The sequence below is a fragment of the Danio rerio genome, chromosome 8 (genome assembly GCF_049306965.1).
Source record: "Danio rerio strain Tuebingen ecotype United States chromosome 8, GRCz12tu, whole genome shotgun sequence".
Taxonomy (NCBI): domain Eukaryota; kingdom Metazoa; phylum Chordata; class Actinopteri; order Cypriniformes; family Danionidae; genus Danio; species Danio rerio.
The window spans coordinates 3,722,112-3,741,550 of NC_133183.1; the positions used below are offsets into that span (position 1 = coordinate 3,722,112).

The window sequence follows — 19,439 nt, forward strand, 5'->3', positions numbered from 1 at the left end:
TGGAAATAAAATATGCAGGACACGGCCCTCCAGGATCAAGTTTGGACACCCCTGCTTTAGAACATTGGTCTCAAACTGGATTCCTGGAGGGCCGCAGCTCTGCAGTTTTGCTTCAACCCTAATCAACCACAGCTGATGCAAATAATCAAGGCGTTCAAGAATACTAAACACTGTTACGCAGGAAGTTTGAGACCACTGCAGTGGATTGATTTAGCTCTGCAACTGTTGTCAAATAAAAGATCACAAAATGCTACTTTAGAATTTGTAGTTTCAACTTAAAATGTGGATGATTTGCTCATAATTAGCTTTAAACTTCTGGGTAATCTTAGGGTAATGCATATTTTATATAATATACAATATATACACATTCACTTCACAAACTTGAATGTATGCAACCTATTGTATGAGATCAAGCTTAAATCTGTGCACTAAAGCATTTAAAACCATTAAAACTTCAAGCTGAATGCCATTTTCACATTCATGTTTAAGAAAAGACAGTTACGGGGTTAAATAACCTGCTTGTTTTTGTAACCAATGGTGGAAAACACAATGACTCATTTTATAACCCACTGAAAAACAATTAAGCTAAAAACTTCATACGTTAGAACAGGGGTTGGAGCTAAACAGAGCTGTGGCCCTCAAAGAATTGAGCTCGAGACCACTGCAGTGAATTGATTTAGCTTAAACCAGGGATGTACAAACTCCGTCCTGGAGGGTCGCTATCCTGCGTAGTTTAACTCAACTAGCTTCAACACACCTGCCTGGAAGGTTCTAGTATACCTAGAAAGAGCTTGATTGGCGGGTTCAGCTGTGTTTAATTGGACTTGCACTAAATTATGTAGGACTGAGTTTGGACTCCCGTCCTAAACTGTTCAGTCAAATTAAAGACTACAAAATGTTACTATGGTATTTGATGTAGTTTCAACCTAAAATGGTGGATAATTTGCTCATAATTAGCTTTAAACGTGTGGTAAATGTTAGATTAATACATATTTTATATACATTCACTTCATAATCTTGAATGTATGCAACCTATCAAAGACCAAACTTAAACCTGTGCTCTGAAAACCACCAAAGCTTGAACATCATTTTCACATTCATGCTCAAGACAGACAGCCAAGGGGTTCAATAATCTACTTGTTTTTGTAACCATTGCTGGAAAACACAATCACTCATTTTATTTAAAAAAAAAAAAAAAAAAAAAAAAAGGCTAAATACTTCATACTTCAGAACAGGGGTCTTAAACTGGATTCCTGGAGGGCTGCAGCTCTGCAGAGTTACTTTAATCCTAATCAAACTCAGCTGATGTAGCTAATCAAGGTGTTCAAGACTACTAGACACTTAACTAAACTGAGCTGCGGCCCTCCAGGAATTGAGTTTGAGACCCCTGCTTTAGAATATTTATTAACAAAATGAATGATTAGCGATCTAAAAACAGATTCATGAAATAATTCTCCACCTCCAGCCTTCAACATGAGAAAACGACAACAAGAAACAAAGCAGCACAGAAACGGATCTGGGTTGACGTTTTATTAGCATTTTAGAAAACCAGTTTGTGTGGGTAGACTCCATTAGACAGGGAGAACATGGAGCGCAGGTAACCCCTGAGCTGAGGAACCTTCTTGATCAGAGGAAGCAGCTGAGAGTCCACTGCTTTCTGGTCTGCCTTGCGCTGCTCCGTCAACTGGTACTTCTGCAAACCACAGAAACACACAACATTAGGGGGGAAAATAAAAACAACCAGTAGCCATATTTCCATCAACATTTCTATGGGTTTTTGAAAAGTCTCAAAAAAAAGTGTAGATGTTCACTCACTATTAAATGGCCATTAAAAAATACGTTAAGTTACAAGTACTATTTTTAACTGATTGGGTGCATTTAGGTGTGCTAAAAATCATTTAATGAATAAATGACAGTATGCGGAGCAAGAAGAAGTCATGCGATTGTGTTTTTTCAAAGAGTTCAGCAACAGTACTAGTTTAAGTACTAAATCTCAGAATAAACTGACTATATTCATGGCTGTTTATTTGCACAGATTCTGCATGATACCTAAACCCAACTATAACCCTAACTATTAATAAGCAGTGTGAAGTTTGGAGCAACAGAAGGAGTTTGAGCTGAAAGTCTTAATCATTGGTTTGTCAATAGTGAGAATTGGTGCTGCACAATAAATCGTTTAAGCATCTATAATAAGTGATAGTTATGGTAATTTATTAAATATTAAAATATAAAGAAATAACATTAGTATTTTAAAACAATTTCTACAATAATGACCATGTTATTTTATGCTTGATTGTTCAAGTTCTGTACCTGAATACTATTAGACCAGTGTTTCTCAACCATGTTCCCGGAGGATCACCAGCACTGCATGTTTTGGATGTCTCCTTTGTCACACTCATTAGTCTTTCAGTCTCTACTAATAAGCTAATGATCTAAATCAGGGGTGCTTGGTTACGGAGACATGGGAAAACGTGCAGTGCTGGTGATCCTCCAGAAACATGGTTGAGAAACACTGTATTAGACTCCAGAAAACCATATTTAACATCTTTGCTCTGTTGAATTTATATATGCTTGTAATTTAATATTTATTCATTTTCCTTTAGCTTGGTCCCTTTATTTATCAGGGGGGGGGGGGGTCGCCAACTGTGTATTGGGTGTTTCCCAGTGCTGGGTTGCAGCTGGAAGGGCATCCGCTACATAAAACATTCGTAATTTAATACATTTCATGCAAAGCACTGTATAGAACAATAATTTATCCCAATCTATATAAATTAAAGAAGCCTTACTAATAGAGCCATTCAATTCATCTGGTGACATTATTCATAATCACAACAAAATATATATATATAAATATATATATATATATATATATATATATATATATATAAATATATATATATATATATATAAATATATATATATATATATATAAATATATATATATATATATATATATATATATATATATATATATATATATATATATATATATATATATATATATAAATATATATATATATAAATATATATATATATATATATATATATTTTTTTTTTTTTGTGATTATGAATAATGTCACCAGATGAATTGAATGGCTATATAATAAAATAATATATATATGGCAGATATCTGGAGGTTATCAACTATGTTTGCTTATAATAATTGTTTAAAGCCATTAGTTACTAGTTGATCAGTTTTAAGTTATTAGTAAGTAATGAAATTATGGTAATAACTAACATTTTCGCGCTGCACTAGTGAGAATTGTACATTAAAATAAATGGTGACCCATAAAAGAAGTAAATAAATGAGCTATCTGACCTCCTTCTCGGTGTCGAAGATCTCTCCCTCCTGGTGCTTGGGTTTCCTCAGCTTCTTCTTCTTGAAGTAAGAGTCGGTCAGTGTTCTGGGGATCTTCATGCCAGAGATGTCCACTTTGGTGTTTGTGGCGATGCAGAACTTCTGGTGAGCTCTACGCAGAGGGACGCGGTTGATAGCCAGAGGACCTGAGAGAGACACACCAGAGCACAATCAATTATTCAACACCGCAAAACTGCAACAAAACCCCAGCATGGCTGAATGATACTGGGGAAACTCACTGAAGGAGACTTTACCTTACTGATAAGCAAAATATACAGGCAGTTGTGATATGGAAAGCCTTCATGTAGGAACAATTATACACGAGATTCGAGTTAGAGAAAGAAACATTTACTGCAATATGAGTCTTTAACAGGTCACATTTACACTGTTACATTGAGTATGGGTGCAATATTTAAAGTCTTATATTATCATTAGTTTAAGGTTAGAGTTGTGTTTATGGAGTTAAACTGCAACAAAATCCCAGTATGGCTGCATGATACTGGAGAACAACACTGACAGGATGACTTTTCCTTTCTGACGTAGAAATTAAACAGACATTTTTACCAGACAATTATTTTCCTCTATTTTTATAGGGATTTTACAATGTAGATTGTGTTAAAGCAGCTTAACATTGACGTTCTAGTAAATTGAAACAGTGCCAGTGCAGTTTTCAGAGTTGAAGTTCAGTTCAGTGTGGTTTAATATTCAATACTGAGAGTCCAAACACTGAAGAGCATTCATTGAGCAAGAATCATCATCAATTGGAGTTCTTCACAGGGCTTTACACTGTGACTAATGCAGCATAGAGTATGGGTGTGATATTAAGTCATACACTATCGTCATTATTATTAAGGTAAGAGCAGAGTCAGAGTTAAATTATAAATTAGGATTCTCCAGAAGACATCTCAAATAAGCCAATAAGATTGTTGTCTAAATTAAGACTTATTAACCTACAAGGGCCTTAATTCTCAATTTATTTATCAACTTAATACTTTAAGGCCCCGAGGACACCTTGATTGGTTTCGGTATCGGCAGGTACGCAAATAACTCCGACTCGAGGGCAAAAAAAAAAAAAACCTAATTGGGACTAGGGATGCAACGATGATAGATTTTGGTTGTACGATTATACTCTGAAGAATAATCAGTTTCACGGTGATCACAAGAAAACTGCTTATATTTTAATATTAGTGTTTACTGCTGATCAGTAACCAAATACAGCACACAATATTAATAAAATCAAACCATAGTCCATTACTCTCTTTGGACTTAAAAATAAATTAAAGTTTGATTTAAACATGAGTGATTAATGATAGAATTAATAAAAAAACAATCGTATGTTAAAACTAATGTTAATTGAAGCTTTATATAAGCTAAGAATTTAAATTACTTATTATCTGTGTTCGTACAATCAATCATTTCAATAATCTTTAATAATTCGTCTAACGTATCTTTTGTTTACATTGCCCTGAAAGCCTCGCACAACTGACCACTACAGCGTGAGAATTTCTACCGTGTGCACCTGGAGTGTGCGAGTGCGTCAGTCCGCTTGCGAGCCGCATGTGCACCGCTCCCAATAGCGCACATCTCGATTAGATGAACTTGCGTGCGGAAAAGACGCAATATATGAACGGCTTGCTGCTATAGTAATCCAATGTGCGTGCGTATTGGCATAACTTTTAGTTGCAGTTTTGTTCCATGTGACAAACGCGGCATTGAGAATTACAATTAACCCTAATGAATGAAAGCGTGGTTAATAGTGTACGGATGGTATACACTTTAACCTAAAGAATGACCAGTCTGTCAGATGAAGAAGAGCCGGAGTCAGAGATTCAAATAAATAAAGTTTACAGAAGATAATTTTATTTAATCGTTTATAAAAACCAAGATTAAGCAGTATTTTTTACATTTGATTACTACATTACTAAATACCTGAATACATTTCAACTATTTGGAGGAAAAAAATAAAAATAAAATAAAAAAAACGCTGTTTAATTAGCATGTTTCTCTTTATTAAATTTATCAATGCTTACAGATTTATTATGCACTCCCTTACAGAATCATCCCAATCAATCTAACATTACCAATTCTTTCCAAACAGTTATACAACTCCTAGTGAAAGTGTATTCATACAGCAACATATCGCAGTAGGGCTGTGTAATTAATCAAAATTGCGATTTGAAACGTTGTGATTAGTAAAAAACTAAAAAAAAATAAAATAAAAAAAAAACGCAAGAGGCTGCGATATGAAAAGTGCATTAACTTTCCCCCACCAACAGCTAATGAGTGCATGGCCTCTGTATGTGACAGTCTTACTAGCCAATTGAGAGCACACTTTTTGTTCGGCTCAATCAGAATTGCGCAACGGAACTATGCGGAACGCCCACAAAAAACAATGAAAGCATGGACGAGTGGGATGATGGCGTCTGCCATTTCAGAAGCATTAATAGATGAATTAATAGCAAGGAAAAACAGGACATCAGTAATATGGGCATATTTTGGTGTCAGTCACAAAATTTTTTTTAAGTTTAATGCTTTGATAACTTCATGTGTATTTGGCGTGCATTCACTGCTCGCGATCCAGGTATGTGCATTGTCTGTAATGACTGACGTAACGCACACAAATATAATTTGTCATTTCATTTTCATAAGACAGTAATGTTATATATATATATATATATATATATATATATAGATGCATTAGATGCAGAATCTTAAAAGCAGTTTAACGATTTAAATGCTTCTTATAGGATATTATGTCATTCATTGCAACTATACGCATGACTTTACGACTTGCTAACTACGGTTTGCTTTAAGAACGTTAACAAATTTAGTTACAAACTAGCTAGCAGTTACAAAGCCCCTAGTGTGGACTTTACCTTCCAGTTTAAAAACAGGACTTACAAACAGCTGGTGCAACCCAACCCAGAACATAACTACGCCATAACACTACTCAAAAGCAAATTAGTTTAATTTCCAACAGGTTGTTAGAGCTCTATTATTGTATTGGTAACTTAGCAACCAAAAGTAAACAGGCCAAGCATAATGCAGCCTTTACGTCAGTTTATTCAGCAAATTCCATTACTCCATTAAACCCTTTACACACACAAAACAAAACAGAGCATAATATTTTATGCAAAGCAAGCTACTTTCATTTAAAATAAGCCATTTCGGTCATCGATTTCTCGCAAAACTTAAAAATTAAAACAGCGTGATGGAAACCCAGCTATGTATATATTAAAGACAAATGCTCATATTTGCTCACACTATTTCTTACTGTGGTTTTAATTTTATTTCCAAAAATCTTGCAGAAAATGACTCCTGAACACTTACCGGTGACGAGGAGGAGGCCGCTGTCTAGCTGCTTGAGGAAAACCACCCGCTGCAGGAGGAAACGCATACAAAGGGTTACTGACGTCTCTGCAATCCTCACATCAACACTTCAGGAACTCTAACATCAAGTGCATCTTATTAAGCCTATACAGCAGAAGAGTGTTGAAATGAAGAGTGTGTGTTTGTGTGTGTGTGTGGGTGGGTGAAGAGCATCTGCACAGGGCACTGAATCCAGCATGTAGGAGGATCTCCCATTGAGTTGCTGGAGAGTGCCTTTGTTTGCTACTAAATGAGAATGAAGCACCAGATTTGTGCTGGATCAGAGAATATTTATGAGCATGTTCGCACAACAACTAAGATAGGAGAGATTTTGCTCACTCGGTCGTTCAACACATAGGAATTTTAGGGGCCTGAAAACTAAACCAATAATTTCTACAACATACGATGGTTTGCATATATGATTGTAGACGTAGTGCCATTTCCCAACATTACATAATCAAAAAACATCATGCATAATCAAAAACAATCTAAGCATATGTAAATCTGAGTGTGCCTCACGGGTGAGTGGCCTTGACAAACCACCTGCAGAAAACACACTCTTTCATCTGACACTTTAACAGACACTTGCACTAGTTTTTTGCACCAGACACGTTCTTACAATCACTCCATATCTAAAAAACAAAATAAAAACAGGGTATATGCATGGTCTTAAAAAGTCTTTAATTCTTTGTAATATAATTTTTTAGGTCTTAAATACTTTTAAAACTTTATGTAAAGCTACCTAATCGATCCAACACATGAAATCACCAACAATACAAACATCTAGAAAATTATATTCATAACTAATATTATAGCAGTCTGTTGTGCATGCGTTTAGTTTTTAAAGGTGTTTTCAGGTTATGTTGTAAAACTCTATGTACTAGGGCAGGGGTCTCAAACTCGCGGCCCGCGGGCCATTTGCGGCCCTCAGTGCAATATTTTGTGGCCCGCGCTGACCGCTGTACACTGACAGATTCAGCGGAGTGGGGAGCGCTTCTATCCGTACACAGCGCGCTTGTCACTCAATGCACGTTGTCGCGCGCGTTCTGATCAGCTGTGTTGTCGCGTGCGTACTCAAGAGCGGTGTTATCGCGCGCCTACTGAAGAGCGGGACCGAGGGTGTGTCGCGTCGCGGGGGCACTTTTGATCATTTTGGAAGGGCACTTTCTGCAAGACTAAAAAGGGCATGTGCTCTGCACAGGTTGAGCCCTATGTCTGCACGTGCCTGCCCTGCATCTTATATATATTATAGGTAGATACAGACTGGTACAGACTGATGTGACTGGAGTGGGGTGGGGGTGTTTTATTTATACATATATAAGCCTTTTTTAGGTGAGGGAATGGAAGTTTTGAGTGAGTTCCCCCACTTTTTTCCCTAGGACTTCAATAAGTCAAAGTACAGGTCTAGACTTAATGATGATCATCTTCAAGCCATACTGAGGGTCTCAACTGCTTCTGCTGTAAAGCCAAATGTGGTTCAGATTTGTGAGAAGAAGCGCTGTCAAGTCTCTGGCAGCAAGAAGTAGGCAAAAGATGCCATGTTCAGAAGAACTGTTCATAATCTTCACTCAATGTTTTATTAATGTTCAGGACACTTCATGTTCAGAAGAAAAAATTAAAACTGTTAATAATGACATTTGAGGACTTTTTTTTGTGAAATCCCTTATGCGGCCCAGCCTCACCCAGACTTTGCCTCCTGCGGCCCCCAGGTAAATTGAGTTTGAGACCCCTGTACTAGGGTCTGCTTGTTTTGACATTATTTAAAATATATGGCCAAGAAATAACTAATTAGAATACATTTTATAATCGGGTAAATACTTTTTTTTGCTGGGTCATTAAAAAATATCTTTAGTGTTTGGCCCTAAATACTTCTGAAATTTCATTCTGCCTGGTGTTAAATTTGACAGTGAAAAACCTACAGAAACCCTGTAAAATTGCATTTATAAATTGTGCTTTACACAGGTGAGTGGGCTTGACAAACCACCTGTAGGAACACTTCTCTATGTTATAAAAGAAACATTCCCCTTTTCTAACCCCAACAACTAATTCTAAACACAAACAGTTTTGTATAATTTGCACTTGTGTTTATTGCCTCTTGTTTAATTGCTGAATGCCTCAATTTTAAGTCACTTGGGACAAAAGCGACTTCTAAATGACTAATGCCCAATCGCAATTCTACCCCTTAGCCCTTACCGCTACCCCTCGTTTTGCGCATGCCTGTGAAGGGGTAGTGGTGTCCCAATTCTCTTTAGCTCGAAGGCATAGAGCTAAGGGCAAGGGGTATACACCCCTTCAAACGAAGATTTTTCAGGACCACACTCGAAACCAAGGGCTAAGAAAGATTTGCCAAAATACACCAGCCACAGCTGCACCCGGAAGTAAGGAGATCCACAAATTAGTATTTTTCGTCATTATTACGAACAACCAACGCTAAATTAAAAACCGCTAAATTCCGCGCTCTATAATCCCCAATAATAACTTCTGTACAGCAGACCCACAACATTCTGACACTCGATGACACTGGAATACCAGTCAGAAAAGCCTAGTGAGGATGAGCTGTTTACAGTTTCTGCTATAATGTTCATGTTGTTTCTGGTGTGTCCACATAGATGAATATGGCCACTGTGTAAATGTGCAGTATAGTTTTGATCTTATTGCCACATTAGATCATTATGATAACATAATATATGCCTTCAGTGATTTCCTGAAAAAAAATACCAAAAAATATCACAACTGGCATCACTACAGCAGTGGCGATCGTCTGACCTCATATGAAGCACGAGATCGCGATGACATACTGTAGTGCTGTCCCAATTCTTAGAGGTAAATTTTGAAGCCCTTCCCCTTAACCCTCGGTTGTAAAGGTCAAGGGGTACACAAATAGAATTGGAATTGGGCCTAAATGTAAATCACTTCCTAATTCAATAAGAACATTTTATTCAGTTTGATATATGGGGATGCATTAAAAAAAAAACATCCGTATAAACTATTCAAAAAATCTTGAGTAGTCTTTAGAACTTTGCATTCTAATGTTTTGTTAAGGGAGGCTGGTGGTAATGTGTTTGTGGTGCATCACTCTTCACCATTTCTTCAGAAGAATGCAGTAATTATTGATGAAGGGTGTATTTGTGTACCTTTCCACGGTGGCGTCCGGTCAGCATGATCAGCACAGTTCCAGGGGTGATGGTTTTGCGCAGTTTCCTGCGGTGCTGAGAGAAGGCCTTGATACCATGACTCCGCAGCTTACGACGCACATCTTCTGTGGGATAATAACGGGGCTGGATGGAAAAAAACAACAAGATATGAAGATCAGCGGTAATGTAAAACAGTTAAAGACAGATGACTGAATCAGGCCACTAAACATGCATGCAACTTTGATTTAAGATTTTAAATCAATAATAATAACACACTATTTATGAGACTGAATATGTAAATGAGCTAGAGTAATGAACAAGAGTAAACCCTGAACTGAGTCTTCTCTAAATTCAAGACATTGATTATATTATATGAAAATAATAACAATGAGAAAATAACTAGTTTGAGAAGTACTCCAACAGATTTCATTGCACTTCTCACATTTTACAGTCCAATTGAAGCATTTTACAAGTTCGGCAAATTACATTCACATCACATCATTCATTCATTCTCTTTTCGGCTTAATCCCTTCATTAATCCGGGGTCGCCACAGCGGAATGAACCAAAAACTTATTTAGCACGTTTAATGCAGCGGATGCCCTTCCAGTTGCAACCCATCTTTGAGAAACATCCATACACACTCATACACTATGGACCAGGGGTGGCTAACCCTGTTCCTGGAGAGCCACCTTTCTGCAGATTTCAGTTGCTACCCATATCAAACACACCTGAACCAATTAATAAGGACCTGAAAACCATGTGATAATTACAGGCAGGTGTGTTTGATATGGGTTGCAACTGTAATCTGCAGGCAGGTGGCTCTCCAGGAACAGGGTTTCCATCCCTGCTATGGACAATTTAGCCAACCCAATTTACTTGTACCTTATGTCTTTGGACTGTGGGGGAATGCATCACATCATATAAGATACTATTTGTTTCGATTCTGTCATACATTATAATATAGTAAACTAAGGAATAAAATTATGGCATGTGTGCTGCAAGCAGGCCTGTCACAATCAACATATGGGCTGCGTCCGAAACTGCATACTTCCATACTATATGCTAGGATGCTAAAATCAGAATGCGAGCTGAGTAGTGTCCGAATTCACAGAATTCGAAAATCAGTATGCGAGAAGTACCCGGATGACTTACTACTTCCGGCAAAATTCTGGAGTGTGGATCGCATGCATGCTCCGCTATCCCATGATGCCCCGCGAGCGAATTCATGAATGGGAGTAAAGCGACGCAATTGACGCAGGTAGTTCACGTGACAATGACAAAATAGCGGATGCAGTACGTCCGAATTCCATTCATACTATTCACATTCATACTGTATAGAACGTACTTTTCTAACGGCTGAGTAGTACGTTTATTTCAAATGCAGCACCTACTGAGTAGTAGGTGGTTTCGGACGCAGCCATGGACTTATTGCACAACACATGGACATAACCTCTTAATCATTTTTACTAATGTAATATATCACCCATTCACAAAAACAATTCTAGCAACATTTTAGCTAAATGTGAAACATCTTTATCTCTATTGGAAGCGCCAGTGTCAGTATGGTTAAAAAACACAATAGTATTTACTATAAATGACTATAGTATATTTTCATGTGTGTGTTTGACAGCTCAAAATAGATCTACTAGCAGATATCAAGCCTCTGTTACTCTTAACCTTGCTCTTTAACATTTGTTATTTATATAAGATATGCATGTTCACATTCTGATTCCAATGCCTCATTACAATTAAATTGTAAGCTAAATATAAATAACGTGACAGGCCAAGCCGCAAGGCCCAAAACTAAATTACTGGCATTCACTCATTTATTACTCAAGCAACAAAATATGAACGCAACATTACATTTCCAAGCACGTCATGTTAAAAAAACACCCTTCAATCCTTGAACACACTAGATTAAATTTCAAGCATTTTCTTTTCAAGGATATTCAGCAACAAGCACCCTGATTTCTTCATTTATAACTCATACTAACACAAAACATTTTAGACTGAGAACCTACAAATTTACACCATAAATTCCTTTTAATGCTAACGCCTTTGCATTCGTTCGACTTGTTCATTTGACATGCTCAAATTTCAAATAAACAAGCAATTTTCATGCTTTGGTGGTTCATAACACATGTACACTCGTGTTTATCAACAAAAAATTCAGTCACAAAAAATGCGAAGGAGATAAAACACTAACTGGACAAGTTAAAATTGCACCTTAGTATTTTAAAAGAAATATTTAAGTCAACTTAATGTACAAAGCGTGAACAAACACAAAGGTTCAGTTTTAAAATGACTGCATGACTTAAAACATTCAGAACACTTCAGGATCTGCTCATGACATCTTTTGCTCACCATTTTGCGCAGTTTGACAACACGAGTGCCTCCATTTTTGTCTCCGCCGACAGTCTTGATGGCCGTGGTGGGATTCTTTGACTTCTGCTTCACCTTCTTCTCCTTGATTTTCTTTTCCACCTGAAACATCAAAAGAGATCTTAAAAAAAAAAAAAAACACTGATTTGGAGTGACACTTCAATATGCTGATCATGAAAATAAAAACGCACCTTCGTCACTGGAGCTTTAGTCTTCCTCTTGTACATGGCCCGGCGAGCGAACATGGCGGAGCGGGAATAGCGGCCGATGCCCCTGACCAGCTCAGGGTTACGGCTGCCATGCTTACGGGCAACCTTCTTCTTATCGCCCTCAGCCATCTAGGCACAATAAATAGTCATTAAAATGTGCACATGTAGAAAAATAGACAATGCTTAGTGCATTGAGAAGCATTATATTAAAGGGACAGCTCACAGAAAAATGCACATTCTGTCATCAATTAATTCTCTACTAGTTCTTAACTTTTTTAAATAGATTTTAAAGGAAGTAAAAATGCCATTTACCTAAAAAAGTATTTTTGTTCTTACAATAAAATGTCAAATTAGAGGTCAAGTTGGCTTTATATTAGCACATTCTGTATTCAATAAAATAGCAAAGCAGAAATTAAAAAGGCTAACGCTGATTAATTATCATTAGGTACAGTTATAAACAACATATTAGTAATATAGAGGTTATAAAGAGTAATATAAAGTTGGTTTTATATTCACACATTCAGACTTTCCCCTTAATAACAATTTCATAAAAGTATTATTTGCAAACTCTAAATAGTGAAATCATATTAGCAGCCAATGACTAAAAAAGTATAACACTGTTCGCAGTCAAAGTGTTAATGTTGTTAAGTCATACTTGCAGGCTAATTCCGATCGAATATTTAAAGTAACATGGTAAACAAAAGACTTCTAAATGAACGAATGCGCAAATATAAAACCAACTTTACCTCTATATTAATATTTAAGTATTTATAAAATAGCTGCCAAACAGAAGGTCTCCATATTGTAAATGCTGGATATTTTATCTGAAATTGCACACAAGTGTGACTTTAAAGCCACATAAGCACCATTTAATTGACTGAACATTGCTGTAATTTGACTGGCTACTAATTTGATTTCCCTAATATAGAATTTGAAAAGAAAACTCATCTGAAAATACATGAAGTCTGAACTTATTAGTATAAATCCAACTTTACTCCAATAGAATTGCTATTTTCTTCCAACATTACTCCACAATTATCTTATTTACCGTACAACAGACGAAATTCATTGCAGTATAGACACATTTGAAGTAATTTGTTAACTTTTGTGTGAACTATCCCTTAAATACCCGAACTGACATGTACAAATTCAGCAATTTGACCAAAGCCATTCATAAATATTCGAGTTGATATTCTAAAATACACTGCTAATATAAAGCATAGTTAAACGGTTGAACACAGAAACTGTTGACAATATAAAACTAATGAAATTCAATACACAATCTGAACCATACATATATTTCTATACTATATATAAACAGTAGCTGCATACAGCACGTTAACTCAACGTGACCCGATGTAGCATTGCTAACATGCTAACGGAACATATAGTTACACACTGAAGACTAACAATCGTCATAATAACGTTTATTTAACATTAAGTTCTCATGATAAGCTGTCGCGTATGATTTAACGGTGTTTAATGTAAATATAAGCCCTGAAAATGCCGTTAGCGTTCATATAAACCCGGTTGTCAGGCCTCCGCGGCGAACACTCATAATGAACGCTAAAACACGCAACACGTCCACTAATATTCACAGATATTAGCGCTATGAATATTTTAAAGCATTTAAATACGATATAGATTGACATACAACGCGATGATGAGTGAGATTAATGCAGATTGTGTGTGGAGAAAACAGACATGGAAGCCACAATTACCTTCAACTAGAAAAAAAGACCGACATCCGGGCATTTGACGTATATATAGTCGTGACGTGTTACGCTCGGGGTTCTTCTTCCGGCATGTTTTGCTCTTAAAGAAACACACGCTTTTATTGCCGCGCATGTTGAGTAATGGCTGCCGCTCATCGGACGAGTTTTGTAAATGTGAAGATAAATAAAGCGATCATTTTATTCCCACAATAATATTAAATAAATAATATTTAATGTAAAAGGTGTAGAGAAATAAAAATGTGTACCAAATTTGTTGAAATTTTGTGTAGTTTGTATTTTCTTTTTCTAATATTTCTCATGAATTTAATGTATTATCTTTCTATTTCTGAAGATGTTCGGTGATTAGAATATCATTTTAACAAATATATCCATTTAACAAATCATTTTTTTTTAATGCACCAAAATATATGACATATTAACTGAAAAATTGATAAAAATACTTATTGTCAAAATGGGGTGCACTCATTTATGCTGACCACTGTGTATGTATATCGACAAGTCACATTCAGGATGCGCGCGCAGCGAGGTTGCAGAAAAAACGGGAGCGCTAGCATTTACAGCAAGGAAATGATGCGGTACAGAGTTTGTTGTTGTATTAGAGATTTTACATTGATTACATATTATTTATATTAATTACATAATTCTTTCAGTGTATTATAACAGCTTGTCACCCAGTTATAAGCACAGTTATTCAGCAAAATTAACGTTAAAGTGAGCGGCGTTCATCTGACAGGTCCATTTGCGATAGCACCCTCCCAATGGATATTGGATAAGACGAAATGGCCGAACATCCAGCCTGAAATATACACCTCATTGAAACTCCCCTCCCAAGTGATATAACAAGAGAGAAGTTAAAGGTCTACAAGTCTTTGGATGCCTACAATTTTGTTCTGTGTAGTCATGTGCAAGAAATAACCCAAGTAGCAAAGAATTCTGGCCCAATTTTGGCACCGCTGGCATTCATCCGGCACTGGCATAAAGCATGTGGGCCAAACATGGCCCTGGTTTTACAGAGGTGGCATCGTCTTTAAGGTGGCACACAATACTTGGGCCAGATGTAAAATGTAGTATCTGGCCCAGATGTCAATAATTTATACGTGGGCCATGTAAGTTTGGCCTATCTTGACCCACATTTAAAATACATTTTTACCCAAGTAGCAAAGAATTCTGGCCCAATTTTGGCACAGCTGGCATTCATCCGGCACTGGTATAAAGCATGTGGGCCAAACATGGCCTGGGTTTGGCAGAGATGGCACCGTCTTTAAGGCGGCAAACAAGATTTAGGCCAGATGTAAAACGTAGTATTTGGCCCAGATTTAAAAAATTGATATGTGGGCCATGTGAGTTTGTCCAGTCTTGACCCACATTTAAAATACATTAAAATAATTTTTGAGTAAAGAAAAAAATAGTACCAATCAGGTCACTTCGAGAAAAAGCATGCCCATAGCACTCATAAAGCACAACGGTTCATGGGTTTTTCCAATTTCATTGCAGTTGTGACACACGAACATATCTGGCCCGGTTCAGGCTCAGTTATGGGTTTTTAACTTGGCTGAGACTTGACTTGAGTATGGCAGGGTATGTGAACACTTTCAGGTATCATTCTAAGCATTCAGTGTCCGCAGTTTAATTCACCATATTTAACTTGACACACACACACTCAGCTGTCAATCTGTCAATGTTTACATGTTTCTGGTATGAATTAGCATGTTTCTAGCATGTTGCTATCATGGTTTTAATATGGATTAGCATGTTACATTATTTTTGCACGAATTAACATTATATTAGCATGTTAATAGCATGAATTAACGTGTTGCTGTCATGGTTCTAGTATGGATTACCATGTTAAAATTATATTTGCATTAATTAGCATGTTACTAACATGGTTCTAATATCAATTAGCATCTTTTAGTGTCAATTAGCATGTTAACATAATTTTTGCATGAATTAACATTTTACTATCATATTTCTAGTATGTATTAGCATGTTCCTATCATGATTTTAGCAGTAATTAACATGTTACTACGATGTTTTTAGTATAAATTATTTGTCATCATGTTTCTAGTATGAATTAGCATGTTGCTATGATGTTTCTAGCATGAATTATCATTTGATATCACGTTTCTGCTATGAATTAGCATGTTAGTATATTTCCCCCATGAATTAGCATGTTATTAACATGTTCCTGGTGTGAATTAGCATGTTAACATAATTTGTGCATGAATTAACATTATACTAGCTTGTTTCTAGCATGAATTAGCATGTTGCTATCATGGTTCAACCATCGATTAGCACGTTAACATTATTTTTGCATTAATTAGCATGTTTCTAGCATGTTTCTAACATGAATTAGCATGTTTTAGTGTCAGTTAACATGTTAACATAATTTTTGCATAGTTTTTGCTGAAATCATAGCTGCAATCAAAAACGAGTGATGTGTATTATTCAGCATAGCGTGAACTTACCTGATATACCATGCATTTTTAATCAGGTCCTCACTCCATTCAGCTCTTATGATGGCTGTTAGCCAAAAAAGTCTGCGGTTGGCATTAAAAGCAGTGTGGTGTACGGTAAAAGCTTTCTATTTTTGGACTCGGATACTTATTTGGACACATATCTACTCTTCTACAAAAAATAAATAATAAAAATAAACTTGAATTAACTTAAAGAGTAGATTGATTTGGAATAAGAACCCTAAATGTTTAAAGAATAGTCACAGCAATATCACTCTGCAGCCCAAGAGCAGTTACTCACTCAAGCTAAGCAGGGCTCAGCTTGGTCAGTACCTGGGATGGGAGACAATGAATAACTAGGTTGCTGTCGGAAGTGGTATTAGTGAGGCCAGCAGGAGGCGCTCAACCTGAGATCTGTGTGAGTCCTAATGCCCCAGTATAGTAAAGGGGACCCTTCGGTCAGTGAGCACTGTCTTTCAGAATCTCTGTGGTCATTAAACATCCATGGCACTTCTTGTAAAGAGTAAGGGTGTAACCCTGGTGTCCTGGCCAAATTCCCTCCATCATGGCCTCCCAATCATCCCCATCCACTGAATTGGCTCTATCACTGTCTCTCCACTCCACCTATAGCTGATTTGTGGGGAGCGCACTGGCGCTGTTGAGTTGTGGCTGCCGTCGCATCATCCAAGTGGATGCTGCACACTGGTGGTGGTGTGGAGAGACCCCCCTCTCATGATTGTGAAGCGCTTTGGGTGTATGGTGCTATATAAATACACATTACATAGTAGTTCCAGTATGTATAAATCTACTAATATATAAATAAATCTGCAAAGCAAAAGAGAATAAAAGGTCTTTTCAAAGCATAGCAGCATACAGCTGATTCTTTATTGTCAACAACAGTCAAATGAGTGAATTCAACATTATTTTAGTCAACATTTTATACAAAAACATCAACACGGCACAATCAGAAGCTTCAGTGACATTATTATTCTGCAGATGTTGACCCAGCACAATATGTCTGATTATATTGGCACAGATGTAAAACTACAGTAAGGCACTGTAACTCTAACCAAACATCCTAAACCTGCTCAGAAATCACTGCTTTAAGTGGGTAAAGTCAATTGAATGACTCATTATAACAATAAGGTTACATTAGTCCATGTATTTATGATCATTAACTAATAATGCACAATACTGTGCAGCATTTACTAATCATAGTTCAACATGATGCATTATTAATCCAAAGTTGTGGTTGATAATATTAGTTATGCACTCTGAGTTAACTGTGAGTGACTAAACACTGTAATAAATGTATTGTCCATTATTTGTTCATGTTAGTAAATACATTAACTAATAGAACCCTATTGTAAAGTGTTCCCGGATAAGCAAAACTGCATGTGGGTGGATGGACAGCTTGACATGTTTAGGGACGGTTTTGATGTTCGACTTGATTTGTTTGCAATAACCTGTCTTTGTTGTGCTTATTTAATGTTTTCCAGGATGACAGCGATTCCTTGACCTCCACCGATGCAGGCGGAGCCGACCGCATATTTTCCACCGCGTCTCCTGTGAACAGATTTAAACACGTCACATGACACCAGTGTATTGACACCAGATTATGCATCCTATAAATACATCAACACAATTCTGGATTCAAGACTCATCATAGATCTGTATTATTGAGGAAAACACAGCAATCAGGTTAATTTATTGATAAGGAAATTGCAGGATTTTAGGAAACAAATGAAATACTCAACTGAATAACTGCAATGACTATAATAAAATAATATAAAACATAAATGATTTCTGCAAACCATTTTAATACACACAAAGCAACACATTTCCAATGTAAAACATAAGCAATCAATTAGAATGTATCTGTATCAGTTTGCAATAAGATAAGGCTGTGATTTATCTATCTGGAACTGATTTAAAAGTGACTGATACACACACATATATTATATATTTATATACACACACACACACACACACACACATCTATATATATATATATATATATATATATATATATATATATATATATATATATATATATATATGAAAATATGATTGGCAGAATCGTAAAAATGCTGGATTAAGATCGTCTAGGGGGTCGAATCGAGATCGCCATCTTTTAATGATTATTTGTGCAGCTCTACTATCTATCTATCTATCTATCTATCTATCTATCTATCTATCTATCTATCTATCTATCTATCTATCTATCTATCTATCTATCTATCTATCTATCTATCTATCTATCTATCTAACTATCTATCTATCTATCTATCCATCCATCTATCTATTTTAGACCTAAAATATATTTGTTTAAGATGTGTTTACCTGAGCTCATGGACGAGGTGTGCAGTGATTCTGGTCCCCGAGGCCCCGAGCGGATGCCCGATAGCGATGGCTCCTCCATTAACATTGGTTTTCTCGGGATCCAAACCTAAAGATTTGGCCACTGAGAGATACTGAGGAGCAAACGCTTCATTCACCTGACAAACAAACACAAAAAAACACTGATTAACCATCCTGGAAATAAAGACACACAAATGAAGAAAAACTAATTACATAACTTGATGACTTTAAAGTTCAAAGTGGGTTTTCACCCATATTATCATTTTTTTTATATTTTACTATCATTCATTCATTTTCCTTCAGCTTAATCTCTACTACAGTGGTTGCCACAGTGGAATGAACCGCCAACTATTCCAGCAAATGTTTTATTGCGCAACATGTGCCCTTCCAACTACAACCTAGTTCTGGGAAACACCCATACACACTCATTCAAACA

General features: G+C 36.5%; 2 protein-coding genes across 7 annotated transcripts in view; both read right to left on the reverse strand.

Moving 5' to 3' along the window:
• Positions 1-1,509: 1,509 nt before the first annotated feature.
• Positions 1,510-14,226, reverse strand: rpl6 (ribosomal protein L6). Of its 3 annotated transcripts, none has more exons than NM_001328586.1 (7): positions 14,175-14,226; positions 12,436-12,582; positions 12,227-12,346; positions 9,862-10,005; positions 6,689-6,737; positions 3,320-3,504; positions 1,510-1,693 (listed from the first exon to the last, which is right to left on the reverse strand). In NM_001328586.1, exons 2-7 carry the CDS (start codon positions 12,580-12,582, stop codon positions 1,541-1,543), a joined length of 798 nt encoding a protein of 265 aa, NP_001315515.1. In that variant the 5' UTR covers positions 14,175-14,226; the 3' UTR covers positions 1,510-1,540. The 3 variants fall into 3 exon arrangements, with proteins under 3 accessions (NP_001315515.1, NP_001003844.2, XP_068078987.1); NM_001003844.2 differs by having other exon boundaries at positions 14,108-14,197; XM_068222886.1 differs by lacking the exon at positions 14,175-14,226 and having other exon boundaries at positions 1,516-1,693; positions 12,436-12,584.
• A 3,268-nt stretch (positions 14,227-17,494) lies between these two features.
• Positions 17,495-19,439, reverse strand: part of acaa2 (acetyl-CoA acyltransferase 2) — a 654,279-nt gene continuing 652,334 nt past the window's right edge. For all 4 annotated transcript variants that reach the window (XM_073909283.1, NM_213052.1, XM_073909281.1 and 1 more), the window contains 2 exon segments: positions 18,986-19,140; positions 17,495-18,208 (listed from right to left, as the gene is read on the reverse strand). In XM_073909283.1, coding sequence (XP_073765384.1) covers positions 18,124-18,208; positions 18,986-19,140 — 240 coding nt within the window. In that variant the 3' untranslated portion in view covers positions 17,495-18,123.

Coding starts and splice junctions, on each gene's coding strand:
- rpl6 (NM_001328586.1), bottom strand. CDS start 12,582: ATGGCTGAGGGCGATAAGAAGAAGGTTGCCCGTAAGCATGGCAGCCGT. Junction 12,347..12,435: donor CTAAAGCTCCAGTGACGAAG/GTGCGTTTTTAT, acceptor TTGATGTTTCAG/GTGGAAAAGAAAATCAAGGA. Junction 6,738..9,861: donor CCGGACGCCACCGTGGAAAG/GTACACAAATAC, acceptor TTCCTCCTGCAG/CGGGTGGTTTTCCTCAAGCA.